This window comes from Mustela putorius, unplaced genomic scaffold (genome assembly GCF_011764305.1).
Source record: "Mustela putorius furo isolate JIRA1106 unplaced genomic scaffold, ASM1176430v1.1 tig00001130_pilon_pilon_pilon, whole genome shotgun sequence".
In the NCBI taxonomy this organism is placed as follows: Eukaryota; Metazoa; Chordata; class Mammalia; order Carnivora; family Mustelidae; genus Mustela; species Mustela putorius.
In genome coordinates this window covers 3,154,150-3,181,003 of record NW_025421584.1, presented here as the reverse complement: position 1 = coordinate 3,181,003, position 26,854 = coordinate 3,154,150, and the positions used below count along the sequence as shown (strand labels likewise).

The window sequence follows — 26,854 nt, the reverse complement described above, 5'->3', positions numbered from 1 at the left end:
TGTGGAGTAAAGGAAATGAGAGCTATGCACAGGCTGAGGAGGGTCTGTCGCGGGAACCCTGATTTCACTGTATCAGCTGTACAAGCAGAGAGGACCCTGGACGAAACTGGAAGGAGTCTGAGATTTGGGGTGTCTTCCCATCTGTCCTTTTGGAATGAGACTCCTCTCCACGTTCCTTTCCTCTCTGCATCCCCATCTCCTACTGCTCACTTGCCTTTCCCCAAACACACGTGTGTGCGCACACACACACACACACACACACACACCCCACCGCCTTCTATTCACTAAGAACTTTAAGAGGAAAGTGCTTTAGCCAAATGTACACAAAGTTGTAAACCGCTAAGAACAATTAGATGATTCCATCCCCATGGGGAGCATTTTAATACTTAAATCGGAAACGAACTGCACCGTCCTAGTGCGTTTCGGTTGTCGGTTGTTGAAGGCAGGAGCGCTTCCTGTATTCCCGAGACCTTCGCGTCTGGGCCTGAGCTCGTCCAGTTGGACCCACACGTGGGATTCACTCAGGAGCCTCATCTTTGCTCCTTGGTGCTTTTATCTTTTCACTGATTCAGTTCTCCGTTTGTAGCGCCCGCCCTTCCTTCCACCGCCCCGTGCGCCGGTCTGGACTTCCTTCTCAGCTCTGAGCTTGGCCACGCTGCCCTTTCTTCTTCTTCATCTTCTGACTTGCTTTCTGTCCAGGCAGGCACATGCCACTCCACCCCTCGGGTCTTCTTTCTTCTAAGCTCCCCGCTCCCCAGATCCGTCGGCTCGAGGGTATCAGACTCTGCCTCCATCGAGAGCTCTGGTCATCGCAGGTGAAGTTGCGAGCTCCCCCATTGCGGCCAACACGAAGCGCAGAAGAGGGAGAGAAAAAATTACTGAGATTCTGTGAGGAGCTTTCAGAAGGCAGGGGTTATGTCTCTCTCTGCTTTTCTTGCTATACTAAGCCCAGCGAGGCGTAGTTGGTATTTTTGTCTTCTTCTTAGAGTGATTATAGTGGGTTGTTGGAAGTGGGGACTTGACTTCCCTGTTAAAACTTCTTCTTAGATCTGAAGCAATTCCTGTAGCGAGTCTTGGGCTCACAAGTCAGAGTCAAGTCAGAGTCACTCGTTAAATTGAACATTTCAGTAAAAATCAATCAATCAACCAATCAATCTACATCAGGTCAAATGAACTCTGGTCACAGAAATCAAAATAGCTGAAGTGAAAAACTCATCTGAAATTTGGTCAGTCTGGGGCACCTGGGTGGCTCAGCCAGTTAAGCATCTGACTTGATTCCGGCTCAGGTCACCATCTCTGTCCTGAGATTGAGCCCCGCATCAGGGTCCACATTGAGCTTGGAGCCTGTTTAAGATTCTCTCTCTCTCTCTCTCTCCCTTTCTATCTGACCTACCCCCAACTCAGTCTCTCTCTTGCTATCTCTCTCTCTCTCTCTCTCTCAAAAATAAATAAATAATAAATAAAAATGGTCAGTCCATCTGTGATTCTTTCAAGAAACTTAACGACTTTCAATTTCTTCCATCACATCTGTGAACTCCCACCTTTTAGGAGTTTCTGATCCTTGGATGTCTGTAGTTTGAATGCCAAGAAGCAGTGATCATCTTCTGCTCTGTCCAGAAGGTGAAGGTTTTGTATATTTTGTATAGTTTAATCTTGGAAGACTAAAGCAAAATCAAATATACAAGTTTCCAAATCTCTTTTCTAAATGAGGACGAAGTATCATAGATGTGTTTAGAAATGCTGAATGAATGGACTTGAACTTTATTTTCTCTTATGCTTTAAAGATTTTGTTTATTTGTTTGCTTGTTCATTTAGAAAGAGAGAGAGAGCGAGCGAGTGAGTGAGCACATGTGCAAGACGGGGGAGGAGCCAAGGGCGAGGGAGAGAATCTGTCTCCAGCAGACTCCGAGCTGACTGCAGAGCCTGACGCAGGGCTCAGTCCCACGACCCCGAGATCATGACCTGAGTCGAAATCAAGAGTCAGATATTCAACTGACTGAGTCACGCAGGCTTCCCTCTCTACTCTTTTGAATGAGTTTTTGTTTTGAAAAACGACAGTGCCAACCTTCGATGGCTTGCAAGGCCAACTTCCTGTTGTCAACTCTGCCTTTTTTTTTTTTTTATAACTCTTCTTAATCTTGTTTACTTTATTCCCCTAAGTAGAACCAAGGCTGATGCCAGAGTGCTGTGCATTTCTTTCATGGTCCTTGGTATTCTGTCTGGTGTGAGTGAATGCCTCTCCAAGCCCTCCCCAGCTCCCTGACCCCATGCTTTAGGGTGCTCAAGTACAACTCAAGGTCAAATATTTCCAGTCTTCATGAGCACATCTCCCCACTTTCCTGCCTCAGCACAACTTACAAAGACAACTCAACTCCGAGTTAAATTTATCTTTAAAATTTTAAGGATTTTGTCCACCCCCCTTTCCCAAGCCCGACTGTGCTAAAACCTACCTGCTGATGAACCGATCATTAACCGGCATCGCTATCTGATTTAAACCGCTGTGCTAACCAGCATCTTTGGCTGCAAACTGAAGGAGAGGTCAGCCATCCTTCAGAATGCAGAAGTAATGGTGTAAGGGTTCAGCACCATTTTCTTGGGTGGAGGAAGGTGGAGGGGCTTTGCTGGTCTCTCCTGGGGGGCGTTCATCCCAGACTCCCCGACTCCCCATCAGCTCTTAGATATAAGGAATCACAAAGTTGCCAGTTGGTATGCTGTAGCCCTACGTAATAAGACATGGGACACTGTGTGCAAACATGTGTCTGGGTGTGTGCCCACCTCTACCGTAACAGAATTCCCAAACTGGTTAAAACAGCCCTACATTTTGGCCAACAAATACTGAGTATCTCATGTATGGAACTTTGCATTATATACTCTTGGTGGAGATAAAAAAGAAAGAAGGAAGCAGCACCCCAGCTTTTCAGAACCTGAAACGGTGTTCTACACCGTTGAGTTTAGACAGTGTTTTAAAAATGTGATGTTCTGGAATATCCTTTAAGGAAATGAGAGTGACTGCAAGTTTCTGCCATTGTCACTGTGATTAAGCCCTTCTCTGTATGCAGTCACTACACCAGCCCCATTAACATGTCACCCACCACTTACCCACCCAACCCCCCATCCCTGAAGAGCTGCGTTCCAGGTGGTTGGGCCACAGAGTCATGAATTGATCTCCACACGGGTGAAGCTCGTAAATATGGTTTGGGTGAACGGCACTGGTAAAAAGCCTGAGATGTTATTACTCTTCTCATGCCACTTTGTTATTTTTAAATTGCGCGTCCTTTTAAGTTGATTATTTGTTCGCCGTCGTCTCCGTTATATCTAAGCAAAGCATTCACAGAAATTTCTAAAACCTTTTCATTTCTCTCTGTAGGTTGTTGTTTCGTAACATTTTATACAAGAAAAGCTGCACTTGAGGCCCAGAATGCACTGCACAATATTAAAACTTTACCTGGGGTGAGTCGGTTTACTTTTGTACCAAAATCACTTTATTGCTTGAAAATGGTCCTTTCAACTGAAGGTTCTAGTTATGGGCTCTTAGTGGCAAAAATGACTTTGGTCTTTTGAGGAGTATGAGCTGACCCCTCTGTACCCCCCTGCAGCAGCCAGACCAGCTGGCCGGCCCAGAAAGGACTGGCATTAATGCTGATGGAAAGAGCTCTCAAATAGTACGTCCCCCGGTCAGAAAATCAGAGTGACCCCACTGGGTAGCAGCGGCTGCCAAAGAGTATTGGGTGGGCTAAGATTTTAAAAGGGAAAAGAAAAAAAAAAATCCAACACACAGGAGAAAAGCAGATGGAAAAGGAAAAGCTTTTACTCACCAGGAGCCCCTTTTGAAATTTAGTCTCAGATTTTCTTTTGAAAGGACAAAATGTACCCTGTACAGCCATAATATTAAACCTCCTAATGGTTTCTCAACAGTCATTGGTTGTTAACAAAGTCAATGTTTTAATGCCTAATTTGTGGCTTCATGTTGGTAGAGAACAGAAAATACAAAGCTTACAATTTTTTTTTTTCCATTTCCTTCCTGGTAATATTTGATGATTAGTACAATTCACTAGAAGCGAACTGATGTTGTATGTAACTCCTCCATCAGAATACATGATTTTTGGGGTTTTGTGGCATTTTTATATATTGCATGCTGGTGTAATGTGTCCTGTGCTGTTTGTATATTTTCTCCAATGACCCGAATACTGGTGATGAATTCATTTACTATCCTAACGGTGTGTATTGGTGCTAATGAAGAACTTGTGGTGAGCCACGTGATAATAATTTCATTGCAACCTGGTTTGATCAGAGTGTAAGAAAGACAATAGAGTGTCCCTCGTGTTTTCAGGGCGTGATTCTGGCTACCATTTTGCCGTCTCTGTAGACACACGGACATACCTGTGTGTACACAGGCTGACATACGCACGCAGGCATTTGATGACCCTTCACCCCAGAGAAGAGAACATCTGTTTAAATCACCTTAGGTCCATTGAAAATTTCATAGCATTTTGTAGTGGCAAGCTACTCAAGAAAATGTTTTCAAAACATTAGCTTCTTAGCCACCCCAAAATAATAAATTACGAACCGTGGTCTTCAACCCCACCCTGTGGCTTTTCGCTTTTCCTTAGAGGCCATCAAAGAGCAGGAGAGTCAGAAAAGCAAGCATGGCAGAGCAGACCTTGTCCTCCCTGTTTGGTTATTTCTCCCTAAAACTTTCAAGGTGGTTTTAGTGAAAGTCAGCTTTTAGGACATCTAAGTGCTTTTGCTCAGTGACTTTTTTTTTTTTTTTTAAGTATTATTTCAGCTTTGTTTTCCTTATAAATGAAATTTTTTTTCAGTGTAAATTCTAGAAGGTCGCAGGGTTAGGTCACATTACCAGATGAAACCAAGGCAAATACTTACAGGCTCAGTCAATAATAAAAAAGTTTTTTGGTTTTGGGGGATTTTTTTGTTTGTTTGTGTATTTTATTTCTCAGTCTCCTAAGGACACCGAAAGTCCACTTTGTATCCCTTCTTTTAAAAAGAAATACTTTCTAGTAATCAGCACACAAAAGCCCCTCTAGGTATGTTCAAAACAATTCCCGAGGTGATGAATATATTTAGCATTTAGGGTATATATATCACATTCTAATTTAAGTTAATGCACAGCTGTGGGCATTTGAATTCATCCACTTCACTAAAACTTGCACAACTCCTCAGGACGCCATCCTTATTGGCAAAGACACTCTCAAGAAGCCCCGAGTTCATATGATGAGTGGGCCGTGTTGAAAAACCTACAAGGAGGGTAGCAGGTCTGCTTCTGTTTAGGACATCTTACCCTGACCCTTTCCTAGCAAACAAGGAACATCTTCAGTATTTAAAAAAAAAAAAAAAAAAAAAAAAAAAGCATATATGGTTTGTTTTTCTCTTCTTAAAAATTCTGCATGCAGAAATCTGGAGCGATGATTTTGGAGACCCGTTAGTAAGCGCAAGAGTTCTGGAGTTGGAAAAGATGGCTTGGGGGTTGTTTTTTGGTTTTCTTTTTCTCCAGTTCAGCTTCCTATGCCTCATGACTTACAACGGGTTAGAGGGAAACTGTGAGGAGTCCCGTCTGATTTGTAGGCTCCCGTCCTTCATGGCACACACCACGGGTACATTCACCACTTCAAATGAGGTACATGGGCACAGGGCTCCCAATGTTGCATTTAGGGATAGTTCTGTCTGAAAAAACAGCACCCCGAACAGCTAGAGGCAAAACATGAAAGTTGGTTTCCTTTCAGCTATGAGCTTTTGGTGGACAGAAAGCAGTGGGACCAGACATAAAAGATTAATGCATATTTGGGGGGAAAAAATATTACAGGGTGGCTTGCTGTTTGATTACAAGCCTTGGAATTAGTCAACATTTCCATAATTCTAAACCAATATACACCTGTTTTCCCACTGTGATGTGAAGGCACAACTTAATTTAACAGAACCCCTGCTGTGCTAAATCTCTCATTAACTACCAAGTGAGTTCGGTAATTTAAAGTTGTAGCACTACTATTTTAACTGGTTGCCTTCGTATTATGAAATTAATAAGAAATTAATGATGCACTTTGCCATATGCCTTCAATTTCTTTCTGAATAAAAATAAAAGGGATAAAGAAAAATGCATCAGCAGCTGACACTTTAAAGCTTTTCTGGTTGTAATCATTTTTCCCTGCGGATAAAATCCATTAAAAAGGCACTTGCTGCTTTTTTTTTTCCTCCCCCTAAAGTGTCCAAAACTTTCAATTTTAAAACAAGATCAAATAGTGCCAGGTTTTCCCCCCTCCCTTGTTTAATTTTCTTTTGCAGCTGATGTTTTATATCATAGGGAACTTTCATCGTGCACCCAAACTTGATTGATGGTTAGGGACCTGTCTTTCAGTCTTGAGATTAAAAGCAAAGAACTCAGTTAGTATGGCAGAGGGAAAAATGCTGATGGGACTATCTTACTCTGTTGAATGAGTTTTTCTTTGGAGGCACCTCTCCTTCGTGCCTCGTGTGGGTCTTAGAGACCCTTTCCGTAGTGGACGGGGGGGGGTAAGGCAAAAGATCAGGGCAGAGTCATTAAGGACACGTTGTTCACCCCGTATAACTGAAAAAGACACGGGGTCTTTCATCCTGTGAAACGCTCACCATTAATCCTAGAAATACACTGTTGGCACTAAGGGGAGCCGATGCAACAGCTCAACCCAGGGAGCAACAAAGAAAGAGCATCTGGGGTCCTTCCCCTGGGCTGACCATGCTCTCCTCTGGAAAAGGAGGCTGGAGACCTGGCAGCAGATGACATCTCGGTAGGTGAACAAAACACTAACGATTCTCGAGCGCCCGCCGGGCACCAGGCACTAGGATAGAGCCGGTCATGCGTGCGCGCAGGCCTGTCCTAGAGCTGCGGAGTGAGACTCCCGTCACCTCAAGGGAAGACTTTCGGGACATCAGGCAGGGCCACGTGACCAGCCGTTGACTTGGCTACAAAACTGTTAGCCGGACCTTTTCCGAAGCCCAACCGTTTGTGTTCCTGGACAGATTTTGGTTGCCTCTGCCTTGACAGTGTAGCAAATCAGGCTCAGAGGTGGCTTCTGTTCGGGAAGGCACAGCCTACCTGGTAGGGGGAGTAGGAGAAATGTCATCGCGCTCCGTTGTATTTCCCAGAGACAAATCTGTGTGAAGGCAGCTTGCAGGATTCATTTCCATTCTCACCGACCTGATTTAGGTTAATTAAAAAAATAAAATAAAGACCTTAACGGAGGCAGGGGAAGACCACCACGATCCCGTCCGTAATCAGACGCCCAGGGCCACAGAGCCCCCGTGCCAGGGTCGGCACTGCCCCTTCTGTCATTGGGTTTTCAAGGTCTCCGCGCATGCTGTCTCTAGCAATAAGGCTTTTCTGATTGAAAATCTACAGCCGTATCGTTAGAGCATTCACTGTATAAATTAATTTAATTAAGGATGTAATAACAGAGAGGAATACAGTTTTGGAAAAGCTCTTAAATTTTTACAGCAAGGAGGAATCAGAATCTAAATGTCTTGTAAAATATTAATTGCAAATTTCTTCCAGACATTTTCTCGGCCCGTGCCTTACCCCTTCTCTTCTCTTCACAATCACGACCAGTTTTATTAAATGCGGTTTCTATGAAGGGGCTATTCCCCGAGAGAGCATTTGTTTAGAGCGCTCCATTTTCGTGGTGGCTGACTGAAAGGTGTTTTATAAGAGCACACGGGACGGGCGCGAGGACCGCCCGGAGACTGGAGATATAAAAACAAATGAGCCTCATCCAGTAGGAAGAAGCAGTACATAAAACTGCCTCCTGGGACCAGTGTGTTCACCCACATGAAGTGAGGCGGCCCCTTCCTGGCTTGCCCTGGAAGACATCATTTCCTGACGCGGGTAGGCACGCTCCTTCCTCCCCGGTGGCCTTCCTCGCAACTCTCCGTAGAATTGTACCCCTGTGTCCTTTAAGAGCGGAATGCTGGGGTTTAATATGCTTCCACCAGAACAGCGTGGCTCTCCCTGGGACCGAATTCGATTTGCCCATTGTAATGCATTTTGAGGTACTTCCTTTGCCTTGAGCCCTCCCCTTCTAATTATTAATATGTGTTTAGCGCCCTTGTTCTCAGAGCCACCAGGATTATTTTATCGTTACCATCATGTTACTCTTTCTGTCATAAAATCCCTCAAACCCCATCTCATCCGATCTTGGCTATGCCCTGCCCCTTCCCCTCCTGCCCCGCCCCCCAAACGACCTTATTTAATCCAGGCCTAAAGAGGCCGGGTTTCTTCTCAAATGCCATTTATTTAAAAACAGGAAGAAACAGCCAAAATATCTGCCCAAGCAGATTTCCGGCCTCAAAATCCTGTTTCGTGTAGAACCCAAAGAACATCCATGCACTGCCTCCACGAGTCGCCCCCGAGGTTGTATGTTGGCCCAGAGCTGCGCTGAGGACGAGAGAATACAGCAGCAGCCACGCCGCCTGGAGCGGAATCCCCCCAAAACGAAGCGAGCCCCGCGCGCCTGTATGTGCTTCACGTTGAGCAAATAGCTCTGGGATGTTTAGTGCCCAAATGAGGCCATTTCCTACAGCATTTCCAGAGATGTCAAGTCTTGTTCCCCCCAAAATGGCAGTTTTGCCCACACGTGTTCCGAGTGCCCCCGAACAGACGATGAACGTGAGTTTGCTGATGCGCATGTGCACGTGCAACGGTGCAATTTACATCCTGTACCCGGAGCGTCGCGTCGGGCTCCGTGAACCTAAGCGGATACGTGTCACACGTCCACACACGGGTATCGGTGCGGCCGAATCAATGGAACTGGGAAGAGAGACCTTAAAATCCCCCTTTCTGTTCGGCCCGCCAGCACGGTCGTCATGACCCCGTAGTCTCCTTTCTTGCAGGAGGCGCGGGGAGCCGCGACCTTCTTCCGTTTGTTGGTCTCGTGGGTTGGTTTCTGCTTTGAGTCAAGATCCAGGCAGACGCTCCATCCCCACGTGAGGGGGCTTGAAAGCTGCCATTTACAGGCGATAACCCCCGCCTTCCACCTTCTTAACAGAAGAGGAGGCGTCGAATGAGATCATGGATGTAAAGCTTTCTGAGCCCCCGAAGAAATGTGCTTCCAGGGTCTTGTTTCTCCTTGACAGGCTCTGTGGGTGTGGGTGTGGGCTCCTCTGGTGTGTGACCACGTAGTGTCTGGCCGCGCAGTGTGTGAGCCGGGACCCGGGCTCGGGGTACGTTCTGGGGGTCTTCGTCTGCGGGATGGGGCCTGGGCCGAAGTAGTTGACCTCGTAGCGCTTGCCCAAAGCGGCTGTTCTCCCGCGGCCTGTGTTGTTTTTTAGTGTAACACTAAATTCTGCAGAAATGAAAGCGAATTTCATTCGCTTTTTTTTTTTTTAAGATGACCTAGTGAGGGACTGTGGTGGAGAGTGTCACGGTGCAGGAAGGGAGCAGTGGCTTGGGCGCACCTGCCCACCTGCGCCACGCCCACGAGGAGAGGGGCTCAACCTGCAGAAAGAAACAGCCCCAGGTGGGACTCGGGCCGACGCGGCCAGGGTGCTGGCCGACTCTTGGTTTCAGCCTGGAACCAATCATGAGTCAATGGAACAGTCTCGGGGCCCAGCTGGCTCCCAAGCTGCAGGCCCATCCCAAGGAGTCCGGGAAAGCACATTTTAATGACTTAACCGCAAGCCATTGGAACGCATCTCTTCCACCCACCGTAAAATCCTCTCCTGCCACGGGAGTGGAGGGTCTGCTTTAGGCTGGTGGGCATTTGGTTCAATAGCTTTGACTGGCACGTGGTGATACGTGGCTTTGATTAGCTAAAAATGAAAAACCGGTTACTTTTAAAATAGGACCCACTCAACACAAGGAAGTCTGTGGGAGAAAATGAATGACAGGTCGTTGGTGGTGAAAAGTCAGAGATGGCTGAGCAGAGCGGCACAGCGGGCACGGGGTTCGAACAGGCGGCAGCTGCACCGCCTTTTGATGGTAGAACTTCGGGGAAGGCCTTGCTTGTCTGGTTTTGCAAACATCGGAGTCTCAACTCCGTACCTAGTTATTGAGACCTTTGGGAGGGCTTTGGAGAGCATCTGTTTAAACGACCGAGCTCAGGGGCCTGGCCAGGGGTGCAGAGTTGCCCCGTGTCATGGAGCAGGACTGCGATCCCACGGGTAACGTGTGAGGGCACAGTAGGAGGACGCGGTGGCAGAAGAAGTAATAGATATCAGACATACTCGTTTCTCCTCGCTATCCCGAGACAAACTTGGGAATATTCAGCTCGCTCATCAGATCCCTGTTCCATTAGAGACTGAGACGATTTCGGGAGAAGATTGTGGGGAGAATCCATGCGTTTGATTAAAGGTGTGGATGGACTTGCAGAGGAAGGAGTTAAGACAAATGAAAGGAGAAAGGTTTTTTTCAAATTTTTTAAAAGATTCTATTTTTAAGTTCTATATCCAACGCGGGGCTCAAACTTACAACCTTAGGGGAAAAAAAAAATTTTTTTTTTTAAATAACATTGAAAAATAGTTCAAGTTATGTCCTCAAAGTATTCTGCAGTCCTCATGGGAACTCATCCCCTGAAAATGTTACTGTCATGCTGGACGGACCATGAACCTGTCACGTGTGGGGCGGGCACAGCTCGGGAGATTGGGTCCAGTGCCAGGAGGCTGGCCGGTTCTCAGCCTCGAGCTCCAGGCCATGAAACAGTATGTGACGTGTGGAGACGGCTCTCCCAGGGGCCCCAAGGTTCCTCCCCACCCCCTGAAACATGGAGAATGGTGGAGCTGGGGGAAGGGGGAGCCAGGTTCAAAGGGAGTCTTCGAACCCCTCTTAGAAGCCCCAGTGGGCCAGATCCAGTGCGGCTGGGTGCAGGGCCAGCATGCCGGCCCCTGGGGGGCAGGGAGGGGAAGACGCTTTGTGTACCCTTTGCTCATTTGAGCCACAGACGGTCACCGTGCGCAGGTGCTCAGGAAGTCTCATTAGCATTATGACATAAGCTATTAAAGTTGTTTTGATAATAACGCAGTATCTCAGGACCATATCATTACTGCTGTCCCTACCCACGAGCCACCAAGATGAAAGCACGCACGACAAACAGTTGCCTGCAGGAGATTGCAGAGAGGGGATACGGTGACAAATGTTCTCTTTCATACTCTGTATCATTCCTGACTGTCACTACTTCCCGCCAGCACTCAGGACACGCATGTGTGCTGCCGTCCCCTCCCACCAGCTCCGAGGAGCTCTGGAAAGTGCTTCCTCCCTTCCCCTGGGAGACGACGGGGTTGCCGTGATTGCTTCTTAGAGTCCTTTCTAGTCGTGCAGCACTTTCTCCCTCCCGTGCCTTGTCTACAGTCGTATCCTGCTTAGGGAGGAATGTCTGGCTGTACCTGTCTGTCTGTCTATCTGCCTGTTCATCTGAGCAGGGAGCCAGGTGGATGGACATGAGTTGGTTTGCTTCAGGGCTTCGTTAGTGACTTCAGAGGACAGCTGACCCTTGAACCACACTGGTTAGAGCGACGTGGGTCCACTTACAGATGGGATATTTTTATATAAATGCAGAACTGTAAACTTGATTTTCTCTTTGGATTTTCTTAGCGGCACTTTTTTCTTTCCGCCAACTTACCCTGACTATAAGAATACAATGCATAATACATATACTAGTTAATGGACTGTTCATGTGACCAATAAGGCTTCTGGTCAACAGCAGGCTAATCAGTTGTTAAGTTTTTCGAGAGCCCAAAGTTATACATAGATTTTTGACCACACTGGGAGACGGCGCCCCTAGCCCTCCTACTGTTCAGGGGCCACCTGTGCCTCCTAGAGATGCATCTGGACCATTCAGATCCTCTGGACATCTGCTTCCCAGGCCCCTCTGGTTTTCAACCAACAGAGAGCTTACCACTCATAATTTTCCCACCACAGGATAGGAGGGGGAGGTGATGAAGGGTGACAAGTCTGTCTGATTTCTTGCTCTCAGCCTTGGGTTGGCAAGTAAGGGCATGTAACCTGATGAGGCTGTAGGATTATTGGTGGATTTCTGTGATCTGTTTGATTCCTGTCCCCAGTTAATGTGGGTAAGTGAGTCACCTGTGTTTGTAGATGGCTTTACGGTGTTGTCATCCCTTCTAAAAATATTTCAGGTGATGTATTGATAGCGTTCACCTTGTTGTACTGAGGACACTGAGGCACTGGGAGATTAAATTAACTTCTCTGACCTCCCCTAGCAGAGCAGTGACAGCACTGGAATCAGATGCCACCGTTGCTGAAATTCCCCAGTAGCGCGGTCTCCTGCGAGTGGGCCCGGCATGGTTCACCGCATCCTGGGGGTAGGGAGCGGGACTCAGGAGGCCGGCCCAGCGCAGCAGCGGGGACCCCTGCAAAACTGACCGTGTGTTGGCTGGCCAAGTATTGGACTCCGTGCGGAGGCTCCATGACTCTGTTGCTCACAATGGGCCCAGCATCTCCACAGCACAGGGCAGGTAGCCTCTGGCCCCCGTGGGCTGGTGAGGAATGGAAACTCGAGCATGACTTGTCCGGGGTTAGACAGTTGGTGACCGTGAGTCCCTGACCTTAGAGGCCCATTAGAGGTCGGGGCACGGAGACTTGCAGGTCCCTGGGCCGGGTTCCGCCATTCCAGAGGCCTCCGGCGGCAGTATGCTCCCTTGGCACCCCCATGGCTCCAGTGATACTCGGAGCACCCGCATCTGCGCCCCGGGCAGCTGTCCTGAACCGAATCTGTATCCTCAGCTCCGCGACCACACGAGCTGGCCGTGTCCACAGTGAGCTCCCCCGAGGGGCAGGGCATCCGGGTCCGGGTGCTTTGCTAAGCAGGCCGCCCCGGAAGGCAGCTGGTGCCCTCCCCCGGGCGGTGGTCCTGATGCCACCCGGGCACGGGCCCTGGGCCGTGCTGCCTGGCCTCAGAGCAAAGCCACGTGCTCTGGCACAGGCTGACCCCACCCGTGGGTACCGTGACTCGGGTCTGAGGTTCCTTACACCAGGCCCTTGAAGAGGGAGCCCACGGGCAGAGCCATTCGTTCCTGTGAGAGGAACTGCTTTGCACAAGTGATTGTGAATGCAACACCTTTCTTCAGAGGGGTATGGCTTTACCAGCACCATCTCATCAACATTCATGTTGTTAGGGTCCTTTTCTTCATCCACATCCACAGGCGCTCGGTCCCAGTCCCCAATCTGCATTCTAATGCCCGGCTCTGTCCAGCTGGCCTCCCCTCCATCTCTTGGCTCTGTGTCCATCCGCAGGGGAAGGGCAGGCTGGGGGCTGGGCTCATCTCAGGAGATCGGGCACAAACCCCGCGGCTCCCCACCCAGAGCGTGACGCAGCAGGCCCTGCAGGCAGGCCGGGCCGGCAAGAAGTAGGCGTTCCAGACGCCCTCCATCATCACACCCTCCCCCGGCCCCGTAGCCCCCCGATGAGTCTGCGGGGACCCTAGAGCGTGCGAACCCTCTGCTTCTGAAAACCAGGAACCAGATGCCGCACCCCAGAAGAGGGCGCTGGAAAAGAAGCAGCAGGCACTGTGGGGGACGGGGGAGGTCGGTCGCACACAGCCCCAGGACGGCAGCCGCACTCACAGCCACCAGAGAGTCAGGGCAGGGAGACTCGGTCAGCAGGGCGCTTTCCCTCAAGTCCAGGGAGCCTGGATGTCCTCTCTCCGTCCCCATCCAGCCACCTGCTCTGTTCTCCCCCCTTTGCTGAGTGCCAGCTGCGACAGGGGGACAGTGACGTGGTCGGTTTCATCTGGGCATCGTGCCGTGATTGCTTGGTTGACCTGAATGGAGGTACGGGGGTGTCATGGACACTCGGTCATGTGGCCTCCCCGCCGCTGGCCTGGTGGTGGGAGCGGGAGACAGGACGCCCTGTGATGGCACATGGGGTTAGACCAGGAATCCTGCGATCTCGAGGCCCCTGAGTCCTGTGCCTGCTTCCTTTATCAGGGACCGGAAGGACCAAATTAAAGTGAAGAACTAGGTTCCCTAGACACTCACCTGAACTCTGAAGGTTAAACGGGGTGACTGCGGGTCAAATTCTGACCTTTGTGCACTTACCCACGCTTATGCTGTGGTTCGTTTCTTCAGAAAAGCGCGTATATAAATACAGTATCAGGAAACTGTCCCAGGTGTTTTGTGCTAAGTGGTACATGAGGTCCAGTGCACAGTGGAACCAGAGTCCTCAAGTCACATAGGTCAGGAAATAGTTAGTTACTGTCATTGCATATATGCTGTAAGCTGGGCATAGACGCAGAACAGTAGTTCTGGAACTCCAGAAGTGTGTTTCTAGCAAATTTTGGCTTTCTAAATGTTCTGTCTACGTGACTGATATTTTTCAGTGACTTTCAGGATTTAGATAATTTTAACCAAATAGCAATAAATGTTCACTTGATAAAAAATAACGATAATAGTTAACGTTTACTGAGCACTTACTATGTCTTGGGCACTATGCCCAGGGCTTTAATTATACACCTGAGCTCATGAAAAGAATAAAATACTCGGTAAATAATAGAACCCCTCCTCCCGGGTTGCCTTTTCAGCGGAATGTCTGTCACTCCAAATTTGAGAGCATTAAAGTAATTTTGACTATTAGGGACAACGAATTGTTGAATGTCTCTTCTGGCTAGTAACTGACCTCCTCCACCTAGACACAAGGATGGCGTGAAAGACAGCTGTCCTCTAATTCCATTTAACTTCACCTGTCATCCTAACACGTCCCTCACAACCGATGATTCACTCCTATTTACCAACCAGCACTTAAATAGGAAGAGGCACTTTATCCTAGGTTTGGACGAGTCGTATCTGAGCCTTCTTCTGCAGCTTGTGGAGGCATTAACTGTAATCACAAATCCTACCAAAACTCACAAGTGCCATCAGGGCATCGATTAGAGGATCCTAACCCCTAAGTCACCCAGATCATGCCTCAGTCCGCATTGCCCAGATGGAAAAGCCCTGGAGGGTCATTAACCAAAACTAAATGATCATCAGTAAGGAAAGGAGGAGTCCCAAATCTAGGAAACCCTGGGGCTGCTCTCGGGCTTGGTTTCTGTTTGCTTGAATGTGGCTCTCTGGGTCAGCAGAGGAAGACAGGGCGTGTGGGAGGAAGCGGACCCTGGCTCGTCCCAGGTCATGGACTCTGGAAGCTAAAAGTGCTTTTTGGAGATAGTACTGTCCCCCCCTCACATGACAGATGAGGAAGCAGAAGCCCAGGACAGTTAGGTGGCAAGGCAGAGTGGGAACAGCAGTGTGAGTCGCCCCACCGCAAGCCTGTTGGTCTTGTCCGCACCTCGCACTGCCACAATCTCTGTACGAGATTGTACCAGACACGTCACTTAAAGAACCAGGAATTCAGGGCCAAACGCCCCCTCTGTCCATGGCATTACCACTGTGTGATGTGAGGCAGGTGAACGTATGGTGGTTCCTTTTCTCCTCTGTTCTTAGATAAGAATAATGTTCTTCCTGACCATTTGCCTAAAATCACAGGTGACCTGGGATGAAGAAAAGCAAAAGTGACCCCAAGTTTAAGTCCATTTGCATCTACAGCAAGGGCAGCGATTAATAACTCAGGCTGCCCCACAGACTCACATGAGAGCTTTTGAAATTGCATATGCCCAGACCATGCCCCAGGCAGATTGAGCAAGGATCTCCCAGGGGCAGGGAGCCTGGCGTCCGTATTTTTAAAGCTCTCCAGGTGATCCCAGTGTTTAGCCAACTTTGGAAACCACAGTTGGAGGATGACCACCCTTAGTGCCAAGGGCGAGGTGACAGCGATGCACCTTTTCCCTCCTTCTGCTCATTTGGGTGCGTGGGAGCACGCCCACCGGCTGGTTAGCCTCCCACTGGCACAGGTAGCCTTGCTACTCCGAGTGTGGTCCACGGGTCAGCAGTGCTGGGATCCTCAAGAATATGCTAGAGAGGCTGACTCTGGGGCCTCTCTCCCTGGACCCATGTTTGCTCTGGATCCCAGGTGCTAGGTACTCACAGCGAAGTTTGGTACCTCCGCACCAGTGCCAGGCCTCACCAGGACTGTTCCGGGACTCGGTCCCCGGTCAGTCTAAGCTCTGACTGCTCGTGCACACCTACCTCCTGCGGCAGAGTGGGTGTGTTCCCGCCTCTCCCTGCCGGAGAGGGCCGAGCTCCTCCTTGGCCAGAGACCACACCACCTACCCTCACTTGCTTGTGGATGTTCTGGAAAGGGATCTGGGTAATCTACGATGTGGGGACAGGTCGGGAAGGGGGTAAAGAGGTCGCTGGCATAGGAGTAGGTCCTTTGCTGTCCCGCAGCCTCTTTTGTGTCTTCCCCATGCTGTCATCTCTCAAAGACTGGCCGGAAAATCTCGCACGAGTGAGACTGACACAGAATTCATGTGTCCCGGCCTCCGAGATAAGGAGTGCACTTGGTGCTGTTTCCAGCACAGGCTTCTGCCGGCATCAGCTCATGCTAAAGCAAGAGGAGCAGGTCGCTGCCACACGGAGCTAAGCTGTAACTTGGCAGCGCGGTTCCACCTTGCACAAACTGTCACCTGCCTCACCTTCATGGACCTGCAGGTCCTTACCGGTGGGGGAGGGGGTGGACAGAGCCCTTACCACCCCGTCTCTGTGGGTGGCCACAGCTTGAAAGGCTCACGCAGACCAAGAAAACCTAACAACCACGTGAGCATGAGGGTAGAACATCCTGCCTCCTGAGAGGTGTGTGTGTGTGTGTGTGTGTGTGTGTGTGTGTGTGTTAGCCCGGGAGGCCTGGAAAGCACGTCCCCCGTCCTACGGGGCGGCTGTGGGATTTCCCCAGAGTGGGCTCTGGCGTTCCATCCCGCCTTCTGGCCGAGCTGGGATGGGTGTCACAGTCAGGTGTCCACGGTCCCTGGAAGTACAGCAGAATCCCGGGCCGCGGTTTCTGAGCACGGAGTCCTGTGTTGCCACAGAAAAACTCAAACCACCATGGCCAGCGCTCGCCTGGGTCCCGCCGCTGCTGTCAGACCCGTGTCAGCGCGTGACCAAACGGGAAGCAGAAGGTGAACCGAGGAGCCAGGGCGGGAAGGAAGCCAAGAGGAGCCAGGCCCAGAGAGGAGCGCACCCCGGGGAGAGGACGCGTTTGGGGTGCCGTGCCTCCTGTGAGGGTGTGCTGGACCGGCACGGAAAGGGGGACCCGGAAAGGCATATGCGGGAGAGAGTCAAGTCCTCGGGCCTCCCGGGAACTTACGCAAGCACACACCTTGTGTCCGTCTCGCCGATGGCCGCCCAGCTGGCTTGTGAGCACGAGCCCTGCAGGGAGTTCGTGCGCCCCGAGGACCACCGCTCGTTGTGGCATCATTCTCGTCTGACCTCACCTCTGAAGCCGGGCCACAACCCGTGTGCCGCCTGCTGGCAGCCTGCGGTCCGCGCACAACCCCCGCCAGACCCCCCCCCGACAAGGGAGGCGCCGAGGGACACAAGAGGACATTGGTCGGACGCCGCGTTTCTTCCTCGCTTGCCTCTCCCCACTTCTGCGTTTCGCGCTGTGATTGGAGCGGAGTTAATAGACCAGGGCCACGGAGGGGCTTCTCCTCCCCAACATGCATTTTCGGAGATGGACAACCCGTGATGTCCCATCGATGCTCGTGGTGCCATGGGCGGAGCCCCTCGCCCATGGCCTTGGGAAGAAGCCCAAGTCCGCACCCCTCGTGGTGGCAGGAGGCGGAGGCCACCGTCCGCACATCCGCTCATTAGAGAAGACGGAGCCCGTCTCCCAGCTCCGCTGACGAACCGTGAAAGGGAGGGAGTGAGCAAGCCGGAGGGCGTTTTGGTCTTTGTGGCCGTCCTTGGAGATGCCTCCTCAGGGCGCTTTGACAACGCTGGCCAAGCGGAATTGTGTCGCACCCGGCCGTAAGGGCGCACCCATGTCACAGTTCTGTGCCATCGCCTCTTGGGAGGTCCCCACCCACGTTCAGGGACGGGAAGAGGAAAATGGAAAAATCCTCTGCGTGCACGTCCCGGACCTCTTGCGAGGCAGGTCTCTCGAAGGCGTCGGTGCACATTGCCTGGGCCCCGGAATAGCGTCCCATGGACCGTGACCTTCAGTATCTTTGGCAGCATGTGGTTGGACCGATGTTGGAGTTGGAGTTCTTGCGGTGTGTTCACAAGCGTTTTATCTAGACTCTCTTCTCTCGACATGATACCCCCTTCAAGTCCTACGGTAATGCCGATATTAAACATTTCCCATGGTAACTTTAAAAGGCCTTAGTGGGAAAACAAAAAGTTACCTTTGACTTTAACAAAATTCTAAGCGATGAAAGAATAAGTCCCCGAGCTGCCTGGGCTCGGCACTGATTTACAGAAAGGAAGTTGGTTCTGGCCTAAAACTTGGAACGGGGAAGAAGCTGGGGGGTTGGGAGATAGAGCAGAGTTCACGGCACGAGAGAACCTCTCAAGACATCTCAAGCCACACGCCTTCCAGGTGCCTCCGTTAGGCAGCAAAGACAAGTGATCGATCACCTACTTTCCCCCAATAAAAAGGACCGTGCTGTTTCTCACAAGGATAGCAAGCAGAGAGCTCGGCCCCGGGGTTCTGTTTTCACCCATTCGTTCTCACTCTGCATGGTTCTGATTTCTCTCATCCTCAGGCTTCCTCTGATTCCGGTGCCTTGCTGCCTCCCAAATCTTGATCTTGAAATCTGTCTTCTCTGATTCTAGCTGGTTCTGGAAAGTTCCATGTAGTTGGTCCACAGGCAACGGTAATACTAAAGCCATCTTCCCGCCAGCACCCAGGCCCCAGTCACCTGGCACCTGTCTGAGTGGATGGGGACACCCCCCGGGACAGAACGCTGGAAGTCCTCCTCAACCCCTCCTCTTCCGAGATGGCCCCATCTCTGTACCCCATTTCTGATCATCGAGGAAATCCTGTTTTCCCCCTTAGCAACATCTCTGGAATTCTGACCTCTTTCTCAGTTGGGACTAGCTGTCACCTCAGCTAATGAAAGCATAGAAGGGATTAAGAGATTCTCCAAGTTCTCCCTGTAATGACTACACTCGTTCGTCTTCCAGGCGCTTCCGTGAGTGGGAGAGGTTGGGGTGGGAAAGGACACTGGGGTCGCCCGTGATGCCCGGTGTGCTGCAGGAGCATGTGAATGTGGTTGTGTTGGGTCTTACGGCAGAGAAAATGGACACACCTGGTGGTCTTAAGGGCGAGAGCCGACCTCCACTCTGTGTCCCTTATTTTTCTCCAGCTTCTATGACGCTCTTGTTCATACGCTACGTTCCAGCCATAGGTTCCCACACAAGCATGGTTTCACATCCATGAGGGTGAAATCGAATATTCCTTCACTTGTAGTCCACTGGAGCAGATGCCGAGACTCAGCCTGTCCCTGCTGAATGTTACTCCCTCAGTCGATCATCTAACCCTCTGTCCTGTAGTGAGCTCCAGGCGCCTCAGAGTCCAGCCTCACACCGGAAATGCTGCTCAACAAATGTGTGTTGAATGCCTGAACTCAGGAATAGCTTACACTCATCAAGACTCTCAATATAAAAAAATATCAAGGGTCCTTTACACACTGGTGGGGTACACGAGGGAGGTGGGAAAGTGGTCCCTGTACCTAAGCTCTCCCTTGCAATCCTTTTGGTCAGGTTAAACCCCTACTCTACTTTGTTCTTTTTTTTTTCTAATTCAAATTTTTTTAATCTCAAAGACTGTCATTTTTTGGTGAGGCACGAACGTGTGTGGTCACAGGGCAGTTTTTACTCTGGTTGTAACTCCTAAATGAATTAATAAGAGTTGATAATCTCAGGTTTCTCTGCATCTTATTATCTGATTCAGTCCTCATAATCAAGCATTGAGGTTTCCATTATGATCCTTGCTTCAAATAAGAGTTCCCCGAGGCTTAAGGAGGCCAAGAGGCTTGAACTGTAGATACCTGGACTTGGCCCAGTTGGGCCACGACTCAACCCTAGACCTTGTGATTGTAACTGTGATGTTCTTTCCAGTATCGAACTAATAAAGCAGCCCCGATTTCCCAAGACCTCATTCAGAGAAGAAACCATCAAAATAGATCAGTCATTGCAGTTCAGGTGCTATCAACAAAGACTTCTTGCGTTTCTTCCTTAATATAAAAATGTCTCCCATATTCATAATGTACCCCCTTTCTGAGTTTTCCTCTGCCATGTGAATTTTGGTTACAGTACTCTGTACTCAAAGGCCCAACCCAGAATCTGATCTTTAGAAGACGGAGCTGCAGGGTAAGAGTATTGATAGAAATTGAACCATCATAATTTCCCCGAGCGCTGCCAACAAGTAATTTCCAAAGTTGGGAAACGACCTCACATGTGAGAATGGAAGGTAGAAATCAAAATGAGACAGGAAAATCAAACTCGAACTCATAAAGAATTAGCCGCGCTGGAGGAGAGATCTTCATTTGGCAAAATATCAGCCAAAGTTTAGGACTACTGTGGAAGGCGAAATGAATAGAGTTGCTAAAAACAATATCAGATGTCTTCTCAGACATTTAATGGATTTACATTTTAAACATGGCTAATATGAAATGGCCCTTAAGGCATTTTTTTTCAAACTTGCCATCTCTTTTTAGTAGGGAATCACTTTTTAAAAACCAGCCTCATTTGTTTTTGTTTTTGTTTTTTTTTAAAAGATATTTAATCATTTTTGCCTAAACATGATTAAGAGAGGAAAATGATACAAGTTATCTGCTTCCGTTCACTTAGTATAAATCCCAAAGACCATGGAGGGAGCTGAGGAAACAAATGGAGAGAGGCTACCGAGTGGGGTGTGGTGTTTATTGTCTAATGTAAATGGAGTTGTCACTCGTAAGCCAATCAAACCACGCATTTTTTTTAAGATTTTATTTATTTATTTCACAGAGAGAGAGCAAGAGAGTGACCACAAGCATGGGGAGTGGGAGAGGCAGAAGCAGGCTTCCCATTGAGCCGGGAGCCCGACTCGGGGCTCGATCCCATGACCCGAGGCAAAGGCAGATGCCCAATGACTGAGCTAGACAGGCACCCCAGTGCATTTTTTATGAGAGGTTGCAACTCGCAGAGATGGAAATGTTAGACACTAATTAATAAACGTGGCTATGAGAGCAACTCAAACAACTCCCGACTCTAACACTAAGCTAGGGAAGGATCAGTAGAACACGAAACTCAGTGGGGCTTTTCTGTGGATTTGATGAGATGCCGGTACCCTGTCAGAAGGTTCAAGAGCAGATGCAGCGGGCTTAAGTTTCCCCAGTTAGTTTTGAACTGGAGGTTTTAAAGATTTGCTTGATAGAAGGGTATTCTTGTGGTGGCTTTAGTTTGCCTTGAAGTTGAAAGGGAACCTGAGATTACAGGATAAAGCGGCGCTGATCTTAACAGGGTCGAGGCCGCAGAGAGTGGGTGAAGGGAACCCGGCGCAGCCCCCAGAACACCCATGGGCTCCACGGTTGGTACGGGGAGTAGTTTTGCTTTGTGTCAAGTTCACGTTTAATTGCGCTCGTACAGCTCATAAATAGTGCAGATGAATTACTGGAAAGCTCTCAAACCTTACAAAAGCAAGAGCCCTCCCGAATGGAACCTGGGGACTTCTCACGAGTGCGTTGGGAAGAACGTCATGCAGGTTCATTGCTATGCAATAGACAGGGTTGCGGTCTATGATGTTGTCCCTGTTCAACTGTTTATGATCTACAAAAGGGCAATGGCACACGAGTCAACCCAATAACATATAGGAGTTCCTAGGTGCCTGATATAGTGGTCCTGCCAGCAAAGGAAATAGCGCCTCTTTATGCCTGGGGAGGGTCGCTGCGCCTTTTTGTGGATAAGCGTATGGATGAAGTTCCCATCCGAGGAAACTGCCCAGTTCTACTGGAGTTGAAGAGAAATGTTGAGCGATCAGGAGAAATAAGCCTGAAAAGGTAATTTGGGGTCAAAGCGTGGAGTTGTTTGGAAGTCCAAGGAGCTGGAATTTAATTTGGCAGATCATGGAAAGTTTTTGAGCAAGAGACAGAAATTACTAGACCAGAGTTTTAGGCAGATTAAAAAGGCAGTGGTGTATGAGATCCTTGGACGGCAAGGACTGGAAATGGTGGGGGAGGGGGCGGTATTTCAGGAGTCCGAGGGAGCAGGAAGCAAGCTGGCAGCAGCCGGAGAAAGAGCAAGGAGTAAAGAAGGAGAACAAATTGAGGGGAAATTAGATCTACACGGAGAATTCCTAGGGGAAGAAAACTCTGCAAGTGTGGGGCCAAGCCAGAGCGGCGGTCAGGTGCGGGTCTGGGGAGACGGACCCAGCCGCTGTCTAAGCCAGTGTGCCAGCCTCCAGCGGGGGACCGAAACTCAGGGGCAGGCCAGCAGGTTGTTCCATCCAAAGGGTATTTCCTGCGGGGATGCGGCCGGGCGGCGGCTGAATGGCTGACAGAGAGGATTCTGGGAAGTGGCACCAGGAACTGCCAGGGACTGGGTCGAGCCCCAGGGAGGAAGAGAGCTCCCCGCGTGGCCAGGCCTCCGGGCTGGGTTCACAGGGAGTGAACAGGCGCAGAAGGGCCAGGTCAACAAGGAGGCGTCCGCACACAGAAGGAGGCCCCGTGATCCGCGCTCCAGCACGCAGGGCTCTGCTCGTCCCCATTCAAGGGCGGGGGCGAGGGGTAGAGGACAAGGTAGTGGTGACCGACCTGAAAACGGCTGGTGTTGGGGAACAAGCCACCGCGAGCCTGGCTGGCTGGGTTCCCCTTTATCCCAAGGTTGTGTGAGAGCTGAGCCCAAGGATGGCCATTACCAGCGGAGGCCAATGTCAAAAGGACGACTTATTTTTAAACCGGATTCATTTGTCTTAAAGTATGAAATTCTGCTCAGTTTGTGGCATGTGGAGTCATAGTATCGGGAATATAAACGGACTCCCCGGGCCATTGACCCCTCCTTAACGACCGGGCCAGGCCTTATTATTTCAGCGTGTGTTCTGTGTGGCTCGATTAGGCAGCATGTCGAATTTAGCATCTGGGTAACATCTGGAAGAACGGCTCTTGGAGCATCCATCACTGGTTTTGGAAGACAATTCCACAATCAAAAAGAAATCATGATTAGAAAGGATATCTGTGTCTTTCCCATTTAGTAATAAGGGCAAATTATTACCTTTCTCTTAATTTTGGCTCATTAATCAGTAGTGATTGTGATCTCCCAGCTGTCGTGCGAAACCCTCGTGTGGTCTTCTGCTGCACTTGGGGCGGTCCCAGCAGCCCTGCGATCCTACAAGCCTTTCCTTACACTGAGTCTGCCCGTCCGTCTTCATTTCTAGAACGGTTTTGTGCCCTCCAGTGTTTTTTGGTCATTAAAACATACAGATCTCAAGATTCTAGACAAAGCACAGTACAGTCTTACAGTTTTAACTAGTCGTGTTCTGCTTTTCACCACATTTATTTGGGAGCTCAACTTCTTGGGTGAATGGCTGCTTGTATCCAAAAGATGCAGTGACCAGGAGGGGTGGCCTGAATTGTCTTTTAAAAAAGGGGGGGTAGGGTGGGGAAACCTTTCTGTTTACAATGTTGCTAAACACAGTAGCAGTGCCCTTCTACCGGAACCCTAATGAAATACCAGACTCGAATGGAAGGTTACAGACAGACACAGATTAACCTTTCTCAGTAATATACTATAATAGTTTCCAGCAAAATCAAACTAGGATCCGAGTAACATTCTCCTTGAACAGCCAGGCTCCCCGAGAGCCACCGAACACTCGCACTTGGTTGTAACTCTTCCGTTTCCCTCGGACCCCGCCCCTCCTCCTTTGAGCCTGTTCATTTTTCTTGTAATTTGAGGAGTACATAAAGCAAAATGGGAGCTTGTGTTACTCTTTCGTATGAAAACACAGAACCTTAATCAGAGCTCATGAGAACAATTAATGCCGGGTTGGAGCTTCTCTTGGGTGTGTGGGTGCCACCCGAAGGTGACCAGGCTCAGTGACGAGGACACTGGCTCACAGATGGGGCTGTGCCATGGTACTTGACAGCCAATTAGAGGAATCTGTCAGAAACGATGACTTAATCACCCTAACGTTAGACTCCAGATTCCCTTATAGAATTCCACCCAGAGTAATCTAATTTTCCCGCCACATTTTATTTTACTTACTTTATTTAAAAAAAAAAAAAAACTTTCCCCAGGACTGAATGGTTATGCTCCTTGTGTTTTCCCCCTCTGGTATCGCATATGATTGTACTAGGAATGCAAATAGTGTCCAGCAGCTAAGCTGGCTGCCCTGCTGCCCAATGGGCCAAACGCAGATCTAGAATTTGGGTTCTGTGGGTTTTTCTCCTGTGTTCAGGAGTTGAATGAAACTAGCTTCATGCATCCCAGGTGAGCCAGAAGAGCCATTCTTCCCCGGTGTGTTATCCTGGCTTTGAAGGGACCTTTGCTCCCCACCTCCGGGAAAACTTTATGCTCTGTAAGATACTAAGGATGGTAATGACTTCATTCCGCCTTCTGCCCTGGAGGCTTTAAACACTTTGCAGTTATCAGTCAGGGGCTATCAGGAAGAAATAGTTCTTTCCACTCCGAGTGTTCTCCCCGGGTTGTGATTTGTCGTGGGAAGAGAAAAGGTGACTCTTGTTTCTATACTGTCATCATGTTCAAAGCCACATTTTTCCCCTGGCTTGGATCACTTTTATAAAAATTTGGGTTAGCAAACACCGATCGCAAGTTTTCTACACCTTGACCGTGTCGGCTCCGTTCGTGGCAGTGCCCAAAAGTGATCTGGGACAGTCGTGGGCTCCAAAGCGGAGACGGATCCCATGCGCTCTGCTTCCACCAAGGAATTCCATCTCGAGAGGGCAGCTGAGAGCTCCATTTTCTCCAGACTTCCCAAAGCCATGTTCACATAGAGGGCACTGTGCAATCCAGTCAGTTAACCTAAAAAGTAAAGCCGCCTGCTAGGGCTTTCTGGTTTCTGTGATGCTCAGCCAACTCCAAGTGGTCCACGTGATTGAGTACTTTACTGTACCCGCCATTTGGGCGGAAACCACGAAATGTAGGATCCGTCCGTGGCAGGGATCCTCTCTGAGGCTGGATGAAAGCTAAGGTTGGTCATCATCAGTGCACATCTCACCAGGGTAGGGGGGAACATTTCAGACAGCCTGGCCCGTGAAGCAGACCTCAGGGTCTGATGCCGTGGTGTGTGTCTTGTTCAGAAGGGCCTGACGAAGGGGCTGTGGGAGAAGCAGTACTAAGCGTCTACACTAGGACATGCGTACGGTCGGATGCTTCCTCGGTCGGGCAGTACTTTCCCAGCGCGGCTGTAGTGCCATGCGCTTTTGCTTTCCCAGATTTTTTGGGGAGGAAACCCAGCAATTCCTGTTTTGAGGCTAACTTATGATGTGGCTTACGTGCGTGTGAAATGCACACGCTAGCGTACGTCCACGCATATGCCCGTGCACACTGCCCACGCGCGTGTATAAGCGAAGAAGGAAGACACTTAGAACTAGACAAGCTTTATGTTTCGTGTGGAAGAGGGGAAACTATGGTAATTTTACTGCTTCTTAGAAACCCCGAACTCTCTCACAGCACAACTGTGTGGCTATGTGCCAGAGGCAGATGGAGGGGTGTTGGGGACGTACGCTCCAGCCTGGGACAGACCCGAGTCAACCCCCGCTCCACGATGGACTTGCTCTCTGTCTGGACCAGGTTACGTGGCCCTCCCTCTCTTGTTCCCCAGGTGGCTCAGTTGGTTAAGCATCTGCCTTCAGCTCAGGTCATGATCTCAGGGTCCTGGGATCGAGTCCTGCATCAGGCTCCCTGCTCAGTGGGGAGTCTGCTCTCTCTCTCTCTCTCTGTCTGTCCCTTCCCTCCCATTTATGTGTGCGCACACGCTCTCTCTCTGAAAATAAACAAATAAAATCTTTTTTAAAAAAAATCAGAAAGTTGCCTGAATTCTCTACTTCCGTTACCGGGGTGACATCCCTTACCAGCTCGTTGTGGCCGATGCCACACTCGATTTGGCTCATCCTGTTTCCGGCAGACGTGCCATTCCGTTAGAGATGTCTTCGTAAGTTGACTGCACTAAGGTTCTTAGTAAGGCTCAGTCAACATTCTGGAAGCCACCTTTGTCTCTCTTCACCCTCTCTGACGCTGAGCCTCATAGAACCGCGACCAAAAACGCCACTCTCGCCTGCCTGGAGAGCCCGGCCAGCCGACGTGGCTTCGGGGAGCCTCGCCCCCAGGGAGGACCCCTTGACAGTGCGGGCTTTCCTCTGCAGACACAGCACGCCGCCAGCGGGAGGTGGATCTTGGATCTTTTGAAACTTATTTTTCCCAATTGAACCGCTTTTTTGGAGAAAAATGTGAGAAGTACAGGCGCTCTGGGTGTTTCACAGTGTCCTGTGCTGCGAGGCGGGCAGTGGTCTGCACCAGCTGGGTCTGCGCCGTCACGGAGGGAAGGTTCCCGTTGGTCTTGAGGCGCTGGAGCGCTGGAGTGCTGTCATTTTCTCACTTGGTGCGTGGCTCTCGTGTGAAGTCACGTCTTTCCCTCCCCGCCCCCCCGCTTCCCTCCCTTTAAATATTTTATGGGCAGTGAGCTTATAATATGTACCATCACGGCTGCCCCCTCAGGGGTCAAGACGGTTTAGTAATGAGATGCCAAAGAGTGACTCTGTAAAACCCACTTCAGGTTCAAAAATGGCATGTTTTATTGAATCTCGTGTTAAAGGTGGTTCGCTCATCAATCGGCGATGGCTGGGGTCAAACAAGTTTCAACACGAGTCCTCGGTGGGAGAAGCCAGCCGTGTCTCCCTCCCGCAGGCCCCCCAGACTCAGTGTTCACACCGGCTCTCGAAGCTCGGACGCCCCCCCCCCCACTTGCTCGTCACGGCACCAGGGCAGACAGGTTTGGAGAAACCACGGCAGACCTCGGATTTCACACGAGCTCCCGAGAGTGCG

At 49.9% G+C, this 26,854-nt stretch overlaps 1 protein-coding gene across 16 annotated transcripts in view; it reads left to right on the top strand.

Moving 5' to 3' along the window:
* Positions 1-26,854, top strand: part of CELF2 (CUGBP Elav-like family member 2) — a 510,120-nt gene that overhangs the window by 398,826 nt on the left and 84,440 nt on the right. For 15 of the 16 annotated variants that reach the window (XM_045087392.1, XM_045087388.1, XM_045087382.1 and 12 more), the window contains one exon: positions 3,368-3,450. The exons of the other annotated variant lie outside the window; for it this stretch is intronic. In XM_045087392.1, coding sequence (XP_044943327.1) covers positions 3,368-3,450 — 83 coding nt within the window. The remainder of the gene's footprint in view (positions 1-3,367; positions 3,451-26,854) is intronic. 16 annotated transcript variants of the gene reach the window in all.